Source organism: Rissa tridactyla, chromosome 2 (assembly GCF_028500815.1).
Source record: "Rissa tridactyla isolate bRisTri1 chromosome 2, bRisTri1.patW.cur.20221130, whole genome shotgun sequence".
NCBI classification, from domain to species: Eukaryota; Metazoa; Chordata; class Aves; order Charadriiformes; family Laridae; genus Rissa; species Rissa tridactyla.
In genome coordinates, this window is record NC_071467.1 from 15,988,688 (window position 1) to 16,010,914 (window position 22,227).

Sequence of the window (22,227 nt, forward strand, 5' to 3'; positions counted from 1 at the left end):
AGCATTATTTTACATATTCTTTCATCTAGAAAGAGAGACACATAGTCCACTGGCGGCATCTGTGGATAACAAAAATTATTAAGAATATTTTCAGGGCTAATGAAAATTGTGAGGAATACCAGAGGCAGAACAAAGAAAGATGACGGTTGACCATTAATTCAAAACAATGAACTGCTCATATACTCCGAAGTTTTCTAGGACTGGCAGTCATAGGAAAAGATTAATGAGGCGTTATTCAGTGCAGTCTGGTAAATAAATCCAGTGTATTCCAAGCATACATAATGCTACAGGAATGCTACACCATACAACAGCGAGAGCAGTACTCAAGAAATTATAACATGTAGCTTCAGAAGAAGTTAATGTTGAAGATACATGTATGTAGTCTTTGCTTAAAAAGACTTAATTATATCCATAAGGATATAGGGGTAATTTTATGTAGCTTTTGAATTTTGCTCTGATTATCTCATATAACACAGATCCAGTGATAGGATATGGAATAAGATGAACATATATGGCATAGTAGCCCATGGTGTATGTTCCCACAATGGGGAAACATATTGCACTGTAATATCTGATCACTTATTTTTGTCCTATAGCTCACTAGAGTGACTTTTCTGTAATGCAACTCTTCCTGTCTGTAGAGGTGATTTGCACTGCAGAATGGCATGCAAACACATGTTTTTAAAACAGTGTTAATTGCATTATAAAAAAACCCCAGAAACACTTCATTTATAAAAACCCCAATTTGCATAGCAATCCAAATTGTTACTCTAAGGTACTTAGGCTATATTATATCCAGCCTAAGTGAATCACTCAGGTAAAACATGTAGGATGAATCTTTTATAAAAACAAAGCCAACACTATTTAAGTTATTACGAAAACCCAATGTTTTAATCTTGAAGACTTTTCAAACATTACTGTAATAAGGTTGTCGGACGACGTGTTACTTTTAGAAAGAAATTAAGTATATCAAAACAAATGCGTATCTTTTCCAATTACAAAGTTTGATTTTCCTTGTTCAGTTCCGCATTGCCAACATGGCATTTATGTCCCAAATGAGATTCCGTAACTGATCCATGATCTGCTTCAGCTGCTGATTCTTCTGTTTCAGTTTCTGTGGGAAGAGTTTATTAGAAGTTTTTTTGTGATCAATTCAAATAGCACAGTCAGAAATTCAACAAAAGTTACAGTGTTATGAAATGCTACACGGATTTTTTTCTTAGTTGTCTGTGAGCAGTAGAACTGGGATAATACTCTAAAAATACAAAAAAGCCTCAGAAGTTAAGAACCATCGCTAGAGGGGGAACACTGTTTCTTTTCACAGCAATCTTTTTATCGAAACACTTGATCCCATCAAAAATTGGAGGTTTATGGGGAGTGGACCAGTCTTTCCAAAGTCTAAAAGATGGCAGTTTATGTAGGAAGAAAAAATTGGCAATTTGGACTAAAAGAGTTCAAGGAACAGGTAAATTGATGTGAACATATGTTGTATAACTTGGGTGCACAGAAAAATGAGGGATTAACAGTAAAAGTTTGAACAAAGCACAAGGTACAGGTAAAGCCAAACAAGCTTTTTCAACTCTTCTGTCTATGTAGGTGAACCCTGATGTGCTAAGGGGTCCTGGTTTTTCTTCCCAAGCATACTGAATACTTTAAAATTGTGTATTTGTTTTTGTGAACTGCAGAAACATTTGAAGGAACAGAACAGCAGCAAACTTGCTTTTATTTGGGTGCGTAACCAGAACTTGAAAATTATGTCTTTACAGAAGAAAGATCAGTGCATTACGACACTGCACAATCTCCCTAACATTTCATGTTTCACAATAAGACACATATTCATTGTCTGATTTATTAACTTTCCTGCTCAAATCAAAGCTGCCAAGAACTAAGTTACTGTGCATTATTAACAGCCCATGTACTTCATTTCATTCCAATTGGATAAGATTAAAGATCAAACTACTTATTCATTAGGGAAATCTAGAGTGCCAAGTAAAGTGAAAGCACAGGAAAGACTTGCTACCATCAAAAGAGGACAAACTATCCAAATGTTTCAGGATTGACATAACTTTGTTATTTGCACTACATAAATGTCCATATATTAAAAGGATAACTCAGTAATATGACAAAAGTAACTGGAATAGTGGTAAAAAGAAGCGACAAAAGAAGCAATATCCTGAAAATCAGTCTCCTGGATTTTGATGCAGACAACATACCAACATTTTTAAGTTGCCCACCTGGTCAGCTGGGAAAGAAGTCCAGAAAAAAAAAAAAAAAAAAAAAGGAAGTCTATTTACTTCAGCACTTCAGACCTGTAAAAATGGTCTGAAGTAATATGGTAATTAGGCTTAGACTACATGGGGAACATAGTTCTTTGAGTAAGGGAAATATTCCTGAACACAGACTTTGGTGGAGACGTTCCCTGGAAGCAGATACAACGCTCAGTTTCAGACTCCTGAGAAGCATGTAAAAACAGATGTAGTACAATTCATGTGCATTAATTTGGATTTTCTAATCAAGCAGTTTACAGATTAGAAAGTATTTTAAAGGTAACTATGTGCATTTATCTAATGCTTCTTTCTTTTCCATTTTCTAATCTAAGACTTCACGATATACAGCAGAGATCCATCTCCTAAAGACAAGAAAAAAAAACAAAACTGAGAAGCATGTAGTTATCAGAGCATCCAAATGACAGAACTGCCAAGCGTCTCCCTACAAAAGCTCACAATGTCAGATCTTGATGCTTAAAAAAAGCACAAGGGGGATGAGATACATAAGCATGTTCATACCTGTGGCATTTCTAAACATATTTTTGTTTGCCATCCTCAACACTCAATCTCAGAGAAATCAATGAATCTTACATCAGAACTACTAGCTTAATGTAAGCTGTCACTCACTGATACTGAGAGCATGCCACTTCACAATTTTTCAAAGCCTTCAACAGAAACAAAGGCCAAATAGTCAGGGATGGTATTCAAGTCACAGACAGGAAGAACCATTAACCTCTGATATGCAGGTTGTGTTCTCTCTCCATCCACATCTAACTGTATTGTTAAATTCTGTTAAGTAGATACGCTTACATGAACTTTACATAAGTTATACCCAAAAGACTCATTCTGTAAGACTGTTTTCATTTCTTGTGCAAGTGTTATGAAACTGTAAATTGCTTGATCTTTGCTTGATGCTAGACAAGAGAACCTTCAAATTGGATTTCATTTCTTTTCAAAGCGTCTGTAAAGACAAGTAGTATAGAATTGTTACTTTATTTATCTGAAGATAATTTTAGATCCTTGTCTTCAGTGAAGAGCTATTTTCTTAGCTCTTCTATTCTACTTCTGCCAGAGACAGAAAAAACATCTAAGATGAAACACCATCTCTGGACTGCTGGGTTGAAAAAAAGAACAAAGAGAAGGGAAAAAACCCACTTCAGAGAGCATGGTCTCCTAATTGAAATGCATATAGTGATCTTTGTTACCGATCTTTGACAGGCAGTGGTCCACACCACAAAGTACTACATAATTAGTATGTTCTGCACCACTGGCAGTGCTGACCTCTGCTTAAGACTTTGCTGAGCCAGTAAGAACATCTCAACTCCGGTATAACCTTGGAAAGATAGGTGAAATGGCCTTCTTGGGAAAAGGGCAAGTTCTGTAAGGAGCTTCTGCAGCAATGACAAATTTTCATGTGAACAGATTGCTTGCAAGTTGTCTCCCACTCTTTCCTCCTTCTACTGAAATGACTTAGTTGAACTCTGGACTGCTTCTCAGGATGAACAGTTGTATGAAACAAGAAAAGGTACTTCATCCTACATACATGCTACAGCTTCTGACTTTATCTGCTTTAAGATAGCACAGGAAAATTATCTTATATGAAATAGCTTATAATGACTTTAAGACATCTAAATTCACCTTATATCTGACAGGCACGTTTCTGCTAGTCCTCCTCTGTCAGAAAAGCGATCTGACCAAAAACTAATCCTAAGGGGTCTTCTTTGGTGATACTAATTTTCAATGTGATTAACTATCCATTTTGACTGACACTGCAAGTCCTATGGCCAGCGTGATTGAGTTGGCAAGGACTGCACCTTCCAGTAACCAACGAGACCTTAGTAGGCTTAGGTCAGGTAGGACATTTATGAAAACACATACAGAAGCACAAAACACACATCAGTGAAATAACTTGGGAGAATCATAACATACATCTAGAAAATAGCTGTCTTTCAAGGAACATGCCATAAAGAACTTGATGTGTTTCATACAGATTTGGGTTCAGTAGGACACAGTAATTTCAACTTTGACAGAAAGAAATTTTTGGCTTAAATTCATTTGTGGTTCACTTTGATTTCATTTGAAATCAGTGTTGTCTAGACTAATGCACAACCTTCTATCAGAGATGTACCAGAACTTTCCTTTGCACACTGTTCCTGTCTCTCTCCTCATCTTAAGCTCATCTATCTTTCACATTTGAAAACCTAAACATCACTATGAGTCATTGTTCTGCACTCAATCCATTTGTTAAAAGTCCCTTCTTCAGGCAAAGATGATAGTGTAAACATTGTGGAAGAGTAGGATTATATTTCAACTGATGCCTGTAAAAACATCAAAAGTACTTGCCTATGTTGTACAGCACTTCTGCTTAAGAAAAAAGAAAAAAGAGGTGTTTCCATCTTGAAAATCTTATATAAAAGACCATTCTCCTGAATGCTGCGCCAGCTATAGTTTTTACCTGCTCTGTTCAAGACCTGCAACAGCACAGGCCAGAAGTACATGTAAGCTTAATAAAACATTAAATATTAATTAAAGTTGTACCTTTACTTGCATAAATCTCAGCAGAATTAAAACAATTATGTTTACTTTGTTGATTACGACTTTACTACAGAGAGAACTTGCCTCATCTTCTTTTTCATGAGCATGTTACTCCTTCTGACCATTACATTGCCATAGAAGGTGATTGCTCAAAGTCTTACAAAAGTGACAATGGCCTCTGCATTTCCATGTAAATCAAATCCAAGAAACTTCTACAGAATCACAATGTTTGTGACAGGCAAGAAAAAGTACAGCCTGCCCTGACAATTTATACTGTTCTTTTTTTAAATTAGTCCTTCATAATGAAATCTCTGAAGTAAGAAGGTGCAAAAACCTTCTCTTTCCACACCCCCCTTCACTTTTACAGTCAAAGGATTTACAATGTTATATGCACACAGCATGAGAAAAAAAAAAAAGACAGAAAAAAATGCCTCAACATTTGCTCAAACTCTCTTAAAGCTGCCAGGTGATGTCCTAACTTATGGCTATTCGATTGATACCAAGGCCCACTTCCCATCACAATAAATTCACATATCCATCTATTTATAATATTTTTTTCAAATGGATAAAAAGTATTGACCACTAATACACTAACTGCTGTGCAATTAAACATTAACACACTCATTGTTCAATAATTAAAGGTTTTCCTGATGCCATTCACAGGCATAATACTTGTATTCTTACTGGAAATGAGAGACTGGGTTTTCTGCCTCCCTCCTCACCTGACAGGTGAAAGGAAAACTGCTCCTTCTGCATGCACGACTCTTGCTCCTGAAACAACCAGAGGCACCAGTGACAGCCTGTGTTCCACTGCATGGGCAAGACTTTTCACATACTGAACCAGACAGCAATTGCATGTATCCACTGCTCTGTTGTTCAAAGAGGGGTAAGTGTGTTCATGAAGATCACAGAATCATAGAATTGTTAGGGTTAAAAGGGACCTTAAAGATCATCTAGTTCCAAACCCCCTGCCGTGGACAAGGACATCTCCCACTAAATCAGGTTGCTCAGAGCCCCATCCAGCCGGGCCTTAAAAACTTCCAGAGATGGGGCTTCCACAACTTCCCTGGGCAACCTGCTCCAGTGTCTCACCACCCTCATGGTGAAGAACTTCTTCCTAACGTCCAGTCTGAATCGTCCCATCTCTAGTTTTAATCCATTCCCTCTAGTCCTACCATTACCCGACATCCTAAAAAGTCCCTCACCAGCTTTCTTGTAGGCCCCCTTAAGATACTGGCAGGCCACTATAAGGTCTCCTCGGAGCCTTCTTTTCTCCAGACTGAACAACCCAACTCTCTCAGTCTGTCCTCATAGGAGAGGTGCTCCAGCCCTCTGATCATCCTCGTGGGATGTTTGCTTCATACCAATTATTTATCATTCAGTGATGAAGTCTGAGGTCTTATTTAGCTTGTAATGGAATTATCCATTCCCCAAGGTGCTTCTCCACCACATTCTTCAGTGTTACATCCCTGTTCTTAATGTGAAAATCACAGATGTATGATTCTCAGATATAGATGGTAAACTAAATCACAGAAACACTGTAGATAAAACTGGAGTGCCTACTAACTTTGTCCAGAGACATCTAAGATTCAAGTCCATCACTAAACTTTGTATTTTAACAGCTTCCCACACACTCAAAGGGCAGCTATCACCAACTGGAAGGGGAAGAATTAACATTTTGTGACAGAGAGAAGGATAAAAATCCAGTTCTCAAGAGCAGCCTTCAGTTACTTACTCACTACTCGCATTAAATCCTTTCTTCTCATTCCCAAATTCCCTGCTTATTCAATACCCTCATGCAAGTTACAAAATACATAAACCAGGATTTTTATAATCTTATTTATCACAATACTTATTCGATCTAAATAGTGCCTAGTCTGCAGCAAAAGCAGAATAGCTCAAGGACTCTTCCAGAAAAGAAAGAGGGGAGGGCAGCACTGGGTGGAAGAAGAGGAACCAAACGTGATAATATAATAAAGGTTGTATAATATGCATTTATACGAGGACAAAAGGGGCAATTGGGACAGCTTTAAGCTTGGCATTTCCTAACTCTTCTTAACTTTGTAACCATTATATTGCTTTGATATAGGAAGCTACATCAAAAATTTTGCATGAAACATTTTGTATGAAACTGAAAAGGAAATAATTCATTATATGGAATAAAATGCATGCGAGTGCTGAGAGAGCTAGCTGATGACAAGACCACTCTACATAATTTTCTCTTGGAGATGGGGAGAAGCTCCTGATGAAAAAGGAAAACATCTCAACTCATCTTCAAGAAAGGCAAGGAGGGGGATCCAGAAAACAACAGAAACTGCAGGCTGGTCAGCATAAGCCTGGACCCCAGAAAGACTATGCAGCAAAGCCTTCTGGAAATCATGTCCAGACACATGAATGATAAGGTGATTGGGAACAGTCACCTTGGATTTACCAAAGATGCATTGGGCCTGACCAACATGATAGCCTTCTATTCAGAAATGACTGGCTGTGTGGCCAAGGGGAGAACAAGGGATTTTCTTTACTTTCATATTAGTCAGGTTTTTGACAGTCTCTCATAGGATCCTGTAGCCAATTTGGAGAGCTGCGATTTGGACAGGTGAATTATAGGGTTGATGAAAAACTGGCTAGACTATTGGATTCTAAATGTTATGATCAGCAGTATTCCGACCAAGTGGCAGCCGGTCACTCTTGGTGTTTCTCAGGATTGATACTAAGGTCAATATTCTTAATATTCTTAATATCCTCATTAATGACTTATCCACACTTAATGACCTAATCACCATATCGAAGTATCAAATTTGTGGACAATACCAAACTGGGGGAAATGGTCAATATACTCAGTGGTAGGATATCCAATGCAGAGGGACCTCAACAGGTGGGAAAGGCAGGCCAACACCTATCTCAGGAACTTCAACTAAAGCAACATCCTACATCTGAAAACAGAATAAACTCATACAACAGCACAGGCAGAGGGCTAACTGAATAGAAAGCAGATTTGCAGAAAAGGACTTGAGGTCCTTTTTGAAACTTTCTGACAAGTTGAACATGAGTCAGCAGTCGATCTTTTTGCAACAATGAAGACTAACAACATGCTGCACTATATTAGCAAGAGTTTACCTATCAGGTCAAGTGAAATTGTTATTCTCCTCTATTTGTCTCTGGAGAACAATTGTCCAATTTTGGGCTCAATACAAAACACTAAAATACTAGAGAACATGATTAGAGCTAGATTTGTTCAGTCTCAAGCAGAGAAGGCTGAAGCAGGATCACGATGCTGTCTTTAGCTACCTGATGAGGATCCCAGAAAAGACAAAGCTGGACTCTTCTTGAATGTACACAGCTAAAGGATGAGGGGCAGTGGACACGAGTTACAACAAAGACAATTCCAATGTAGCATTAGGAAAACTTTCACCGTGTGAAAGTTGACAAACACTTAAGAAGGACCCAGAAAAGGCAGAATTTCCATCCTTACAGATATTGAAAACACTACTGTATATGAGCCTGGGCAGCTGAATCTAACTTTGATAGTTGGCCCTGCTTTGAGCTGGGGACCGAATCAGATAATCACCAGACCTCCCTCCGAGCCTAAATTCCTCAATGATTCTACCATTGCAGAGAGACAGTTTGGGTACCCAAAACAGGATGGAACTGCACCCAGTGCAAATTCATCTGCTGAGAAAGTGTCCCAATAAACAATTCTTCCTCACTTGTTAAAGTGCTCCTTGGTGCACATTCATATTTGGGGTGAAAAAGGACTAGAAATACAAAACAAATTAAAAATACATGCAAATAGTGTGAAAGGCAGCTTAAAAGTTATGCAAGTTTTCAGCACAGTCAAAAGAATTTTTCAGGCAAAGTCCTCCAAAGAGAAAGACTAATTGCAAATTGTTGTCATTTTAAGGACTACCTCCTAAACAACATCAGCTGCTGTGTACAAGGGTTTTGTTATCAAAAAAGCCCAGAGCTAAACTCGTAACAGCTTACTTAAAAGCCTGTCACGTAGATTGTCTTTTCCTCTCTTAGCAAGATCACGGTTAACCAGTTAGCAAAGATTAATTAAGAGTATCAAACATGAATATTTTCTAAAGGTCACCCAAATCCTAGTGCTATTTCACATCATTTCATTTTCATCCAAATATATTGAGATTACTAATTATGCAATGGTTTTCCTAAGCGCGGCATTTGAAGCCAGACCTGCAGCATCCAAAAACCCAAAGCTGCATTTGCTCCATTTCTGAAAACAAAAAGAAAAGAAAACTGCTGATAAGGCAGCAACAGAGATTAAAGTGTTCTCAGTCTGTGATTTGATTTTTCTGTTGTAAGCCTGTCAAATGTACTACAAGATCATGCACCCAAGGTGAGCCTGACATCTTGAAAGCATTACAGATGACGCTATACTTAGAAGGTAAGAAACCTGTAGCTGGAACATTACAGACTCAATAAATATGAAGACAAGTGAGACAATTTTGGTAACAGCTTCCAATTGTTGCAAATAGCAATTATTTTAATGAAAGACGTATCAAGACTCGTATTAGTAGACCAATGCAAATGCTAAACTGATTCTGGAACAGTAAATTATTTATTCCAGAAAAGAGTCAACCACCTCAACAATTTACAAACCCAGAAAGCAAATACAGATAAAAGGAATAAGTGACTTCTTTGGGAATTGCAGGAGAGAATTGTTTAGTACAAAAGGTAGAGGTAGTCAGTGCTCAATAAATTAGTTTTTTTCTTTGTTTTTTTCATAATAATGGTGCGCTCTTCTTAGTAACTGCTGGCAAAAATCCCTTTTGTTTTTAAGCTTAATAGATTTTATTTAAATCTACAGTTGCTAAGTATTACTGGATTGCTAGGACAGAAATTCATTACCTTGTAGAGTGACCTATATTTTAAATTAATGGACAAGTACTTCTTAGCCAAGGTGGGGGCATTAACCTTTCTGACCTAAAAGATGAGTCTAATACAGCAAAATAAATAAATAAATAACACCAAAAGATGTCACTATACAGTAAACCAACATGAAAAGCTACTGCAGTATTTTGGAACTCTGCTACAAGGTTCTTCTGCCCCAAGAGTGAGAAGGTGCGTATAGGAAGTACATGATGCTCCCCACCTCCTCCACTGAGGATGTCCCCTTCCCAGACAACTGCTGTAGCAAAGCAGAGCTGTTATGTTTCAAGTCAGTGGTTCCTGGAAAGAGGGATGTTTTTGTGTGAGAATATATGATCCACAAGGTTTGTATGATCTACTAGTTTGGGTTGTGCTCTGCAATGCAGGGCAGTTAGCATCTTTCACATTCATCCAGAGCCACTAAAGAGATCAGACTGGCTGGGATAACACAGCAAGAAGGCCAAAATTAAAAGACCCATGAAAGGTCTACAGATTCAAACATCTCAATAATGTCAAAGTATTGGATTATTGCAATAATGCTTTTTTCGGTACCAGTAATATGCAAGACTGAAAAGATACTGCCTATCCCATCAAAAAGGAGCAGGTGAGAGGAGGACAACCAGCTGAAGGGAGAAAGGATAGTGGGTCAAGAATATAAAGAGCTGCTTCATCTGTCACATTGGTTTCCCTGTTCATCAACATTTTGTATTACTGAAATTTTGCTAAAATAAATTAAGCAAAATTGAGCTGGGAGGTGAATGTTACATACTACAGTGGACTGAAAAGCTGTCAGGAGTGCCAACTAAGAATCAGACAGGGCTATCTGAGCCCAGCAGCCAGTGTCAGAAATTAGACCAATTAACCTGATTCTAGTCATTTTTCTTCACAAAAATGAGAATTTCTTTAGTTCTAGTCATAAAAACACAAAGCATTTCCTATGCTGTAATGTATTAAAATTTGAACTTTGAAAGCAGTAGTGGATGTGCTTATACAGCTGAAGAGAGACAACAGAAAAAATTCAGTTATTTCAAAACCAACAAGATTAAACTTCTTTTGCAGCAGTTAGTAAATATTTGTCCACAAAAATACTAGAGAAAGTTCAATTATCTTCTGAAGACTTACTGTGGGAAATCTGGAAACTAGGTCTGGGCATTTAAAGGATTTCAGACCAGATTTAAGTGAATGTCTGTGTACATTCCTAATTACCAATTTGCTATCGACGGTCCTGAAACACCATCAACCTTTTTAAGGTTTAGAACTCATCATAAACATTTATGAAATTCTTTTCACAAGATCACACCAAGGAGGTTTAAAAACATATTAGCATAGAAGTACAATAACAAGGGCAAAAACATGTCATAAAACTATCAAAACCACAGCAAATATGGACAGTTAAGCTTATTAACACTTAAAGATTGCAAATAAATGTGCATAAATTCACAGCACAACATTACATACAATATAATATATAAAACCCTGCTACATCAGCACTGAACAGAAAGAATACAACAGGAAAGCTCACAACTGCTTTTCTCTAAATTCACATAGTCCTCATTTTCTCCTATACAATATGCATGCATTTTTCTAAATAAATGGGTTATGAAAAATTCGGTACATCTCTGATTGTTGAAGACAAATAAAAAAAAAATTAAGAGCTGAAAATCCAGAAATTATTCTCTCCATAAAAAAATATTTTACTCATTTATTTCCTTTGTTCACTTATTTTTGTAGATTATGCCTCCTTTTTACCAAGCGTTTACAGATATTACAGCTATAGGAATATTTAATTAATTCTACCTTTGTATTCTACAGATTGAAGAAACAATGTTCAAAATTGTTGTTTGGTAAAGCTACGTATTTTTAGTCTCAAGATTATATTAGTACTTACTACAGCATATTTATTTTTAGGTTTGAATCCATCTTTAGTAATTGTACTCAATTGCATACTGCCACTCAAACTGAAAATTTAACAGCATCTTTATCATACACAGTACATTTTTTTCTGAATGTGTCAAGATTCAATAAATGCTACATTTAACAAAAGGAATGTTCTTCTTCAAACTGTCAAAATACAGAAAGTAGCCCTGAAAATCCTTTACCAGCTCACATCATTGTGATAATATTTACACATCTGATGTTCAATACCCATTTTTTTAATGCCTAAGGTAAGTTCTGAAAGTTCAACAGTGACTTTAATTCAATCTGTACTGCCGATATCTAGAGGGTTAAGCATAAAAATAATACACTGTATTCAGAAGAATATGTATCAGTTTAAAAAGAGGCACAAGTTAAAATTGTCAGGAAACCTAAACTCTGCAGCCAGCAGTACAGCTAAAAAAAAATGCTTCCTAAAAGGTAATTCTGAAATAGTTACATGCAAGAAGTATTTATTACCAAGTTTGATGGTAGTCATCACACATGCTCCATTTAGTATAGCAACCTAGAAATTCAAATTTTTTTAATGACAAAGTGACAGTTTTACAGAAGTTAATTTCAACTTTATTACCTTATTCACTTCCATGATTTCCCTTCTCTCTTCACTAGCAAAACGAAGCTGACTTGCAGCACCACGATCATCGTGCTTGGAGCCATCTTCTTCAACATATGGAATAAGTTGCTGTGAAGACAAGAAACATTAGCTAAAAGAAGGAAAAAAAGAAGAAAAAAAGAAACTGAAAACAGGAGATACATACCATTCTATTCAAAGGTTCAAACCTCCTAAGAGGAAGTGGAGACAGGCCTTCTTCATCACCTTAAACTCAAAGGCCTTGCAATGATCTCAGTCAGTTCTTCAGGAAAATTATGTGCTTCAAAAAGACCCAATCCCACATATTACCGTGCCTACCCCTAAGCAACTTCACAACTATAGGCAGAACCCAGTCTTTGCCTTTTAGGATGTTTATCACAGGTAATCCTTGTACTCTTGAACTCTGTAGGCTGTGATTTTAAAATTTACTATTCCACACTATGAAATACTACAAATATGAAGTTATCATTATTATAAAGTATTTCAGTGATATACTAAACATAATTATGACTGGTTTTACATAGCTACTTGGTTAATTATGACTTGCTATTTTACCGGGCCTCTATTTGGCAATTCTTAAAACCAAGGCCACAGATACCTAATAGGAGTTTTTCCGTAAGAATTTCCCACTGTGATCTCTTCAGGCATATAGTGTACTATCTTTTTTGTAAGTTTCTACAAAGCCAAAAATCTTTGATAAAGAATTTCTAAGTTAATATTAATGCGTGTTCCCTTTCTAAAAAAAACGTATTAAAAAGAATCAGTAAATATGCTAGATAGATACAAAACACATGCTTCTGTGTCAGAACACTCCCAAGATACTAACATCTTATTCAGAAATAATTATAAGCTGTAACATTTTATATCCATATATCCATATAACATATATCCACAAAGTCTACAGTCTATTGTTGATTTTTCTGTCCTGAACTGAGAAAAGCTAAAGTTGATAGCAAAATTACATCCTTGTTCACATACATATTACAGACAAATGAAAGACCACTAATTGATGCAAATGAGCAAGAAGACATTAGTTTAAAAGTCTGGGAGCAAGCTGCTCATCGCGTGCATGCTAACTTGTTACTTAGGTTGGGTTGTAATGTTATCATAGAATCATTTATGCTGGAAAAGACCTTTAAGATCATTGAGTCCAACTGTTAACCTAGCACTGTCAAGTCCACCACTAAACCACGTCCCTAAGTGCCACGTCTACCTGTCTTTTAAATACCTCCAGAGATGGTGCCTCAACCACTTCCCTGGGCAGCCTGTTCCAATGCTTGACAACCGTTTGGGTGAAGAAACTTTTCCCAATATCCATCCTAAACCTCCTCTGGCGCAAGTTGAGGCCTTTTTCTCTTGTCCTGTCACTTGTTACTTGGGAGAAGAGACATACCCCCACCTGGCTAAAACCTCCTTTCAGGCAGTTGTAGAGAGCAATAAGGTGTCCTCTCAGACTCCTTTCCTTCAGGCTAAACGACCCCAGCTCCCTCAGCCACTCCTCATAAGACTTGTTCTCCAGACCCCTCACCAGCTTCGCTGCTCTTCTCTGGACCCGCTCCAGCACCTCAATGTCTTTCTTGTAGTGAGGGGCCCAAAACTGGACACTGTATTTGACATGCGGCCTCACCAGTGCCGAGTACGGGGATGATCACTTCCCTAGTTCTGCTGGCCACACTATTCCTGACACAAAGCATTCAGCAGCATCCTCCAACGTTCTGATGGAAAGCTTACTTGGACTTAACCTGCTGAAAAATTAATTTCCTTCTATACAAAAATTTTTATAGGCCATTCTTATTAAACTTATCAAAATGGAAAAAAACTACCACACTAACTCTGCCATGAAAATGTAGTAAAGGTTAACAACTTATTACATTTGCATACCATGAAGAAGTAGTAGTGTGGCTGCTAAATACTCTTGGAAAAAAACTCCTGTCTGATGGAAAAATACTGTACCACTCAAAGCAGAACATTTCCTTTGAAAACCTCCCACCTTTCAGAAATGCTAGTAGAAAAAAAAAAAAAAAAACAAATAAAAGCAGAGTACTACACCTAACACACAAATGAAGCAGAAAATTTAATCAGTTAGACAACTTTGTAGCCAGGTCTGCTTCACAATAATCTCATGCCTTGCTATGTTAGTTAACAGAAAGTTGTTAAGAATACCTACTACACTGGTAGTACACATTAACAAAAACCCCTCACATTTATATCAATAGACTAAGGAATATTAGTAGCTCCTGACTTCTCTTAACTGTTTAAAATAAAATAGATTTGTTGATATTCTTTAAAGGTATGGTTAGAATGTCAGTCATTAAATAATATGATTGAGACTATTACTGAAAAGCTGAAATAAGAATTTAAGAAAACTGATCCAAGAGGAACGGTGTGGCACTCATTCACCCTAACTAATAAAACACGAGGAGGCAGGCATTCTATTAACTTCAGAACAGAAAAGACTAAGCAGATAAAGGAAGAAAGAATTCCAAACATTGATAGAAAACTCTGCTGTGCATAAGCTATCAGTGAGACCTTGCATTAAAAAGCTTAAAGGGACTACTGATTTTCTCTGTGGAGATCCTTTCTCACCCTGGTAACAGGAAAAAAATGTGAAAAGAAAAAGAAAAAGACGACCAACCCAACCTCATCCCGACCATATGTGAAAACAAGACACATCAAAAACTTTTAAAGGGGACACAAGTATTGAGCTATTGCACACAAGTCAACAAACCATGAAAAAAGTTTCTTTTTTTTTAATTGGGAAGTTATTTCTTCACAGAAAGAAGTTACGTTACCAAACGTAACTTCTGTACCAAACGTTGGAACAGGCTGCCCAGGGAAGTGGTGGAATCGCCATCCCTGGAGGTATTTAAAAGACAGGTAGATGTGGTGCTTAGGGACACGGTTTAGTGGTGGTTTTGGCAGTGTGAGGCTAATGGTCAGACTTGATGATTTTAAAGGTCCCTTCCAACCTAGACGATTCTATGATTCAATGATTCTATGTTAATGTGAAAGTTTCACGTCCCAACCAGCTCCAAATAATAAACAGAATTCAGCCCACTGAACAATTCCAGTCTCATTTAAGACTTGATATGAGTCTCCTGCAACTCAGGACAACGGATGATATGCTAAGCAGGGAGTGGTTATTCTGATTTGTAATTTATATATGAATAAATGTACTTACTTCTATGGGAACAGGATCGAGTCCAGCACAGTTTTCATTGCATTTGTCATAGACTAGTCTCAGTTTTCTGAAGAGTATTGATAGCTGACGGAGATGTTCCTGCAGCTTTCCCAATCTGTCTTGATATGTTCCAGTATGATAAGTAACACCATTCGGTAACTTAGAGAACCAAAAATGTTGAAAATATTATGTTAAAGTTTCTGCCACACAAAATAAATAAACTAAAATAAATCAGAAGGGTTTTTTGTACTTTTAAAATAAGACGATCACACTATCCCCACAGAAATCACCAAAATTTCTATTTGCTTTATCAGCTCATGTGATGTGCCAAATCACTGCTGTCAAACAGCTTCATGTATTCTTGACGCTTTGATCATTGTCAATTCCTCTATAACTCTTTCCAGGGAATTTCTTCAAAATGCTTAAGCACGACACTGTTATCTAACACTTTGAGACCTTGTGTTGCAACCCCAGGTCGCTATTCAGAGACACAACCAAAGTGAATTCAAAGTTAGCAAACTCTAAGTACATATTTCAATACCTAAGATAATTACAGAAGAAAACTGCCAGTCATGAAAATACAGAGGGAATGGGAGAGCCACAAATAAGGATTACGTCCACTTTAATAACAAAAAGAAATGTCAAGAAGTTCTAGGTGGAAAATATTACAGCAAATGATCAATGAAAATTCCCCTAAAATTACTCCGCAGATGTTAACAAAACCAGAGAAACATAACCGACATATAAACAGACTTCACTATTCATAAAGGAAAACACAGATATTAAGTGTATTTAGAGTATATTTATTGTGGGGGCAATAACAATTCAGCATTTCTGAATTTTCTCCATCTTCACTTAATGTACAGACATAAGCAAATATATATCAATATTAGTATTCACTTCTCCAATCAATCCTTCCTTTTTCAAGCAGTTTGATCAAGATATGTATTTAAATGTGCTAAGCTATTGCCGGTGCCTACATATACTGTCAGTTGGTCGTAAAAACATGGGAAGTTGAGGACTATAAAAATAAAAAGTTACGTCTCACCTGCATGTTCCTCAGTAACTGGAAGATTTCCATGGTTCGAAATACAATGTCCTGCACAGTCTCTTGGCCAATTCGACAGAGAGAAGCTGTATTTACCTCCCTAGCTGCCTGAGCTTGTGTCCCTGAGAAGGCACCAGGCGGCATGGCTGCCCCAGCGAGAGGGGGGGTCGACATCTCTTGACGTTAAGCAGTCCCACTGAGTCAAGCTGCACAAAGAAGTTAAGACGGCATGATAAAGTACTTGTTTGAGTCTATCATAATAAACAAACTTCTGTATGGTGGCTATACCGTTGCATTTCCCCGTATGTGGTCCTATCCCAGATAAAACTCTGCAACTGCTAAAAGGCGTCTCAGTGATGAGCCCTTCGGTTTGGGTACCGCTGCCTTAACCTCGACAGCCTTGCTGGGCAGTGGAACCAGATATGCTCCTCGCACACCCCCCTCAGAGCGGTCACCAGGAGGCCCCTGACACGACCTGTCACAAGGCAGCCCTCCCGCCGGCCTCCAGGGCCGGCACCTGCCCGACTCCCCTCTCTCTCCCCGGGGCCCCCGCTGCAGGCCCCTCCCGGACGAGCAGGCCAACCGGTGCCTCCCCGGCTAGTACGGCCGCCCGAGGAGCCAGGCGGAGTTACCAGGACGGGCTCCGACATGTTCTCGGCTCCCCCAGGCCGCAGCGGGGCAGCCCCCGAGGGGGCGAGAAGGGGCCGCCCCCGGGCCCCGCAGCCCCTCCCTGGGGAGGCCCCGTTGGTAACGGGAGGCAGCGAGCCCCCACAGACACCCGCACCCCCGCGGGCGGCGGCCGGTGGCCGGAACCCGCCAGGACTCACCGACAGCGGGGCGCCGCGTTACCCTGGAAACGCGCAGGCGGAAGCACTCGGCGGCGCGAGCCGAGGCGGAAGTGACGTCACGGCCGCCGCCAGTGCGGGACGGGGCGTGAGGGGGGACGGGCCCGGCCGGGGCGAGGAGGCGCCGTCTTCTGCTTCTGTTGCCCCGGGGAAACCCGCCTCGGCCTGCAGCCCTCTGCCCGCCGCGCACGGGCTGTCCGCCGCAGGCCGTACTCGGGAGCTGGCCCGTGTTTATTGCTTGCTGAATCGAGTGAGGGTGGACGAGCGAGTCAGCATCGAGGGGTGTCGGCCCCGAGCCCTGCGTGGGGCTTCCTGAGGCAGATAAGTTAGGTCAAAACCTTAGCACGGCTGCACACGTCACGCCACCCCCATAATGAGGGTGAGGGTTTGGAGATGGCATTTTTGGCAGGCCATGGTGATAAATCGGTGAATATCTGTTCTGCAAAGTAGGTGTGTGTGTGTGGGTATACACATGCACAACTGTATTAATTTTGTAGCCTTAGAGGTGTATTACTACCACTTTTTGCATAGATATATTTTTGCTAGTATAAAATGCCTTCCTGTATCGCAGTAGGTGTTTTTATAAAACTATATGTGTTTATATTATACCCACTTTTCACGGGTATAAAGCACTTTGCTGTGTGGCTCGTGTGCTTGTACTACACTAACACAATTGAATTAGTGCAGTTTCAAAGACACAAGGCCTCCTGCGTGAGGACGAAGAAACACCCTCAAAAAGAAACCAGGCAGCATCTGTGAGGGCTGATAGATAGGAATCGTCTATATAGTAGTTTGTGCTTACTGTCTGTATAATGAAAAAATTCTTTATATGCAAAAATCAGTAAGTACCAAAGTTTCTCTTTTTGCAGTTGATGTCATGCTTAGGACTCTCTTTGAGAGTTTTTGACTCTTTTTGAGTTTTTCAGTACCTGAAAATGCAGAAGAGGGCATTTATGTACCGGCAGCTTTTTGTGAGTTGTTAGGAAGTACAGTCTTACAGCAGTTGTGCTATATTAAAACAGATGTTATGAATGATCTTCAGTATGAAATGCATTGCATTTGTAATGCTGCAAAAATAAACCAGAAGTTTGACGCATGATACGCAGCCTTTGTTAAAGAAAGAAGGCGGCAGTCAAGCAACATTAAGGGATAGAACCGTTCAAACTTGCTGAGAGGCATTTTGCTGCAGAAAACATTTTTTACCTCAGAAACAGATTAATGAGGGGAAACACCACCCCCTTCCCTAAATTGAAGCTTTTTGCTGCCTGGGTAAATTCTCTCCAGCATGCTGCTTTAGCCAAGGTGCAATATAAATAATTACAAAGTATTTTAAGAAAGATCTTGGCATAAAAGATACAGAAGTGGTTTCTCAAAAGGGTAGAAGACCATTGTTCATAAAATTGAGAGGGATGTTTTCAGACAGCGAAAGAACATCCCATGGTGTCTGGCTAGACAACGCTTGGGAAGAGCAGCCCCCAGAGAATTTCTGAGGGCTTGTGTGAGGGTATGCATCTCATTCACTGTACTTTAAGGAAATGATGCAAGAACAGTTCAAGAGTCGAGCACAAAGGATAATGTTTTCCTCTTCTGATTGCATGCCCAAGAGCTCTGTTCACACTGCTTAACTTGCTGCCCCAAATCCGATGGCATGAGAGTAATGAGCAATTCAGACCACCTACTATTCAGGGCTGCCAGACGCAGACTCCGTTTACAGTCATATCCTGAAGTATATGACTGCCACGTACAGTAAGGAATTGAAATACAGAGCCAAGTCTGCATGCAAAGGGTGCTGAAGAACGTTGCTAGGAGGCCTAATGTTCTTCATTGCCAATCTGTGGAACCATCTAAATCTGATTTTTCGCTCCTAGACAAAGGAATCTCCTTTTAGATAAGCAATGGGGGTTTTTTTTGGTTGAATGAGAAAAATATTAATATATATTTTGCTTTTTAAAAGCAATATATTAAGCAGCCGTTGTCTGACTTCAGTTTGAGCCAACTGCTTTCGTCTGGAAGGTGTCAAAATCAGAGTTCATCTTTCACATCCATTTCAATTTCTGTGGCATCACTTCAGCCAGTCTTAGGATGCTGCAGCCTTTGTTCTTGGGTTGCAGAGAAGCTACCAAAAAACTAACAAAGAGGACAAGTCTACAGGTAATATCCTACTCCAATCAACTTTAACCCAAATTTGAAATTAGGACTCTTTAAAGAGTAACTACTTCAGCGATTATCATTTTCACAGTAATAATGGCTTATGATTTTCTTATATTTTAAAAGGTTCTCACACATATACCCTGAGCAACTCCAAAGATGGTATGGCTATGCTCTATCAGGAAAGCAAAAATCCTCAGGATTGAGGCAAGGGAATAATTGTTGCTTTTGTTTAAACAATTTTCGGTAAATCGGTCAATATGTTTGCAAGGAAATGTGAATCATTCTATTGAAAAATAAACAGAACTGGTGGAATTCCTGGGTTATCCTCTATGTTCCCTGAATGAAGAAGAGTGTGCTTCCTCCAAAATCTCCTCACGCTGTTCCTTAGCAGCAGTGCTTTGATGCTGCTCCGAGGGTGACAGATGGGCTTAGGGGAAATGTGTTAACCAGGAAAGGACTTTTTATTCTCAGTCCTGTCCTATTCAGTGTTTATGTGTGGATTCAAGGAGAAATAATGGGACTTTGTGGAACCTTTGCCAACAGTAAACAGACAAGGCACAATTTTACTGTTGTCAAGCTGTGATAGATAACAGCACAGCACATAACTTTTTTAGTATGTGTCCAATGCAGACAGTTAAGCTGGGTGGAGTTTAATTCAGCAGAGATTACATTTATAGGCCAGAGGAAACAGTTAAGGACTATGATTAGGTGAGGCGGATTGTGGGTTTGGGGTTTTTTGTGTGGTGTGGGGTTTTTCGTGACAGTGTTTTCCCCATTCAGACAGGCGTTTTCATGAACTGTGACAGCAGCCGTTTGGAGGGAAGCAGGATCATCCATGGTAGTGCTAGATAAGATGGGATAAATTAGATAGGATCAGAGCCCAAAGCATCAGAGCAAAGGACAGTACTCCATGCCTTTGCCCAGAAGAGGATGGACACAGCTGTTTTCTGGACCAAGGGGGAGCTGGGGTTGAGCAATTATAACTTCTCTGCTATTACGTCGTTCTGTTGTACAGCCTTTTGGTGCTGCAGGTGGTAGAAAGACAGCAAGAGAGCAAGTTGGCAGGGGTTCAGCCTCCCTGCTTCCTTCTTTTCTCCTTCATCCTTTATACATCCATAAGCAAACTTCTCTATACTTGCTATGTGTTACTGGCACCTTCTGCTGGGGCACAGAGAAACAGGGTAAGCGTCATGCGTACTGGGTTTCATGCAGGTAGTAACCAACTTAAGTGGTTTACCATAGCCCAGCCTCTGAATGGTTCACAGAGTGGTCAGAAAAAATGATCTGTAAAACTCTGATTTCAGAATAGGCTTACGTGGTAGGGTGGCTGCTAGGTGCCCACCAAGCCGGTCCCTCACTCCCCATCCTCAGCAGGACAGGGGGAGAAAATAAGAAGAAAAACTCAGGGGTTGAGATAAAAGCAGTTTAATGAAAGAAAGCAAAGGCTGTGTGTGGAAGCATGGTCCTGCTATAGACTGATCCAAACCGCACTGGAACAGGTGTCCTCTTAGAGTATAAATACTGTTGGGACCTGCGTTGCCTCCATAACTCAGAGTTGCATCCATTTCCCATAATATGAAAACAAGCATTTAGAGGTGATAGGGAAGTCAGGCGAAGTGTGGTAGTTCAGTGTACGTTTGGGGGGCTTAAAGCCTGATGAAACTTTTTGGTTCTCATTGTGCAGTGGATCCTATGCACCCATTTCTTGATCTTGACAGGTATGTTGTATCACCAATTCTCTACTTCCGTAAAGTTTGCTTCTTGACCTTCAGCTCAGAAATGTTGACCTTGGCCCATTTCATGTCCCTTTAAACACCAAAGAACTAGTTTCGCATTCACTGCTTTCTGGCATAGAGGTTGGTTGAAACATCCTTCCCCATGTTTTACGTGATGGGCCGTTATGCCCAGCACTTGGTACTCTCACTGTAACTGTTACAGGAAGGAGAAAAAGAAAGAAATAGCAGGAAGTCCTCAGACATTGGTATCCCAATGCAGAAATCTCATCCTTATAATCTTTCTGCTTTTGCAGTTGTTCAGTTGCTTGTCTCCAAAGAGACATCTGGGAATCCCAACATAAACTCAACATTGTGACTTTAGACCCAAGCCTACAAGCAGACCTATCATGTCTCCTTTTGGTCTCTTGCTGCCCAGCACCTCTTCTGCAGCCTCCTGCAGTATTGGTGCTCCAAATGCTGACGCTGAAAATTATTCAAACACAACAGTACCAAGTTTTTCTTCTTGCCCCAAAATAGCTGTGAGCAGGCTGTGACTTCTTGTACTGGAGATTCAGATATTTCCCCGTCCTATTTTTCCTGAGCAAATGGTATCTTGTGGGGCTAGCTGTTTGGGGAAGGAGGCATTCCAAATTGCAGTTTATATAAACTGTATGTCTTCATCAGCCAGATGTGCATTAATGATGCCTGTGGATAAATTTTCAGCATGCTTGTCTGATGGCTTCTCCTGGGGCTTGCACAAAAATGGCTTGGAAATGGAACATTTGCAAAGAAGCGGATGCTGGCAAAAGAAAGCATTACAATGAGATGTAAAATATGTGCACTGTAATTTATACAGGCAACTAGCTTCTGGAAAACTTGACCTCTGGCCAGTAGAGGACAGAAACATATCCAAAGAGACCACCGAAGCAGTGACTGGTACCCAGTGGGACAGAGATGGAGGGACTAATTATATTTTTGCAGCTGTTACACCAATACTGGAAGTATATTGGTGACAAATGACTTTGTGGTGGACAGCACAGTAGTTAATAGCAGAGAAAAGCTAGTCTT

General features: G+C 39.6%; 1 protein-coding gene across 3 annotated transcripts; it reads right to left on the reverse strand.

The window, feature by feature from the left end:
* Positions 1-863: 863 nt before the first annotated feature.
* Positions 864-17,357, reverse strand: MED30 (mediator complex subunit 30). Of its 3 annotated transcripts, XR_008464965.1 has the most exons (6): positions 17,081-17,215; positions 16,449-16,654; positions 15,401-15,559; positions 12,199-12,309; positions 2,235-2,629; positions 864-1,114 (listed from the first exon to the last, which is right to left on the reverse strand). XR_008464965.1 is itself a non-coding variant. In XM_054192229.1 (5 exons), the coding sequence occupies exons 2-5, from the start codon at positions 16,620-16,622 to the stop codon at positions 1,019-1,021; spliced, it is 540 nt and encodes a 179-aa protein (XP_054048204.1). In that variant the 5' UTR covers positions 16,623-16,654; positions 17,276-17,357; the 3' UTR covers positions 864-1,018. The 3 variants fall into 3 exon arrangements, 2 of the variants coding, with proteins under 2 accessions (XP_054048204.1, XP_054048203.1); XM_054192229.1 differs by lacking the exons at positions 2,235-2,629; positions 17,081-17,215 and adding an exon at positions 17,276-17,357; XM_054192228.1 differs by lacking the exon at positions 2,235-2,629 and having other exon boundaries at positions 17,081-17,209.
* Positions 17,358-22,227: the final 4,870 nt, after the last annotated feature.

Coding starts and splice junctions, on each gene's coding strand:
- MED30 (XM_054192229.1), bottom strand. CDS start 16,622: ATGTCGACCCCCCCTCTCGCTGGGGCAGCCATGCCGCCTGGTGCCTTC. Junction 15,560..16,448: donor AGTTACTGAGGAACATGCAG/GTGAGACGTAAC, acceptor TGGTTCTCTAAG/TTACCGAATGGTGTTACTTA. Junction 12,310..15,400: donor TCGATCCTGTTCCCATAGAA/GTAAGTACATTT, acceptor TTGTCTTCACAG/CAACTTATTCCATATGTTGA.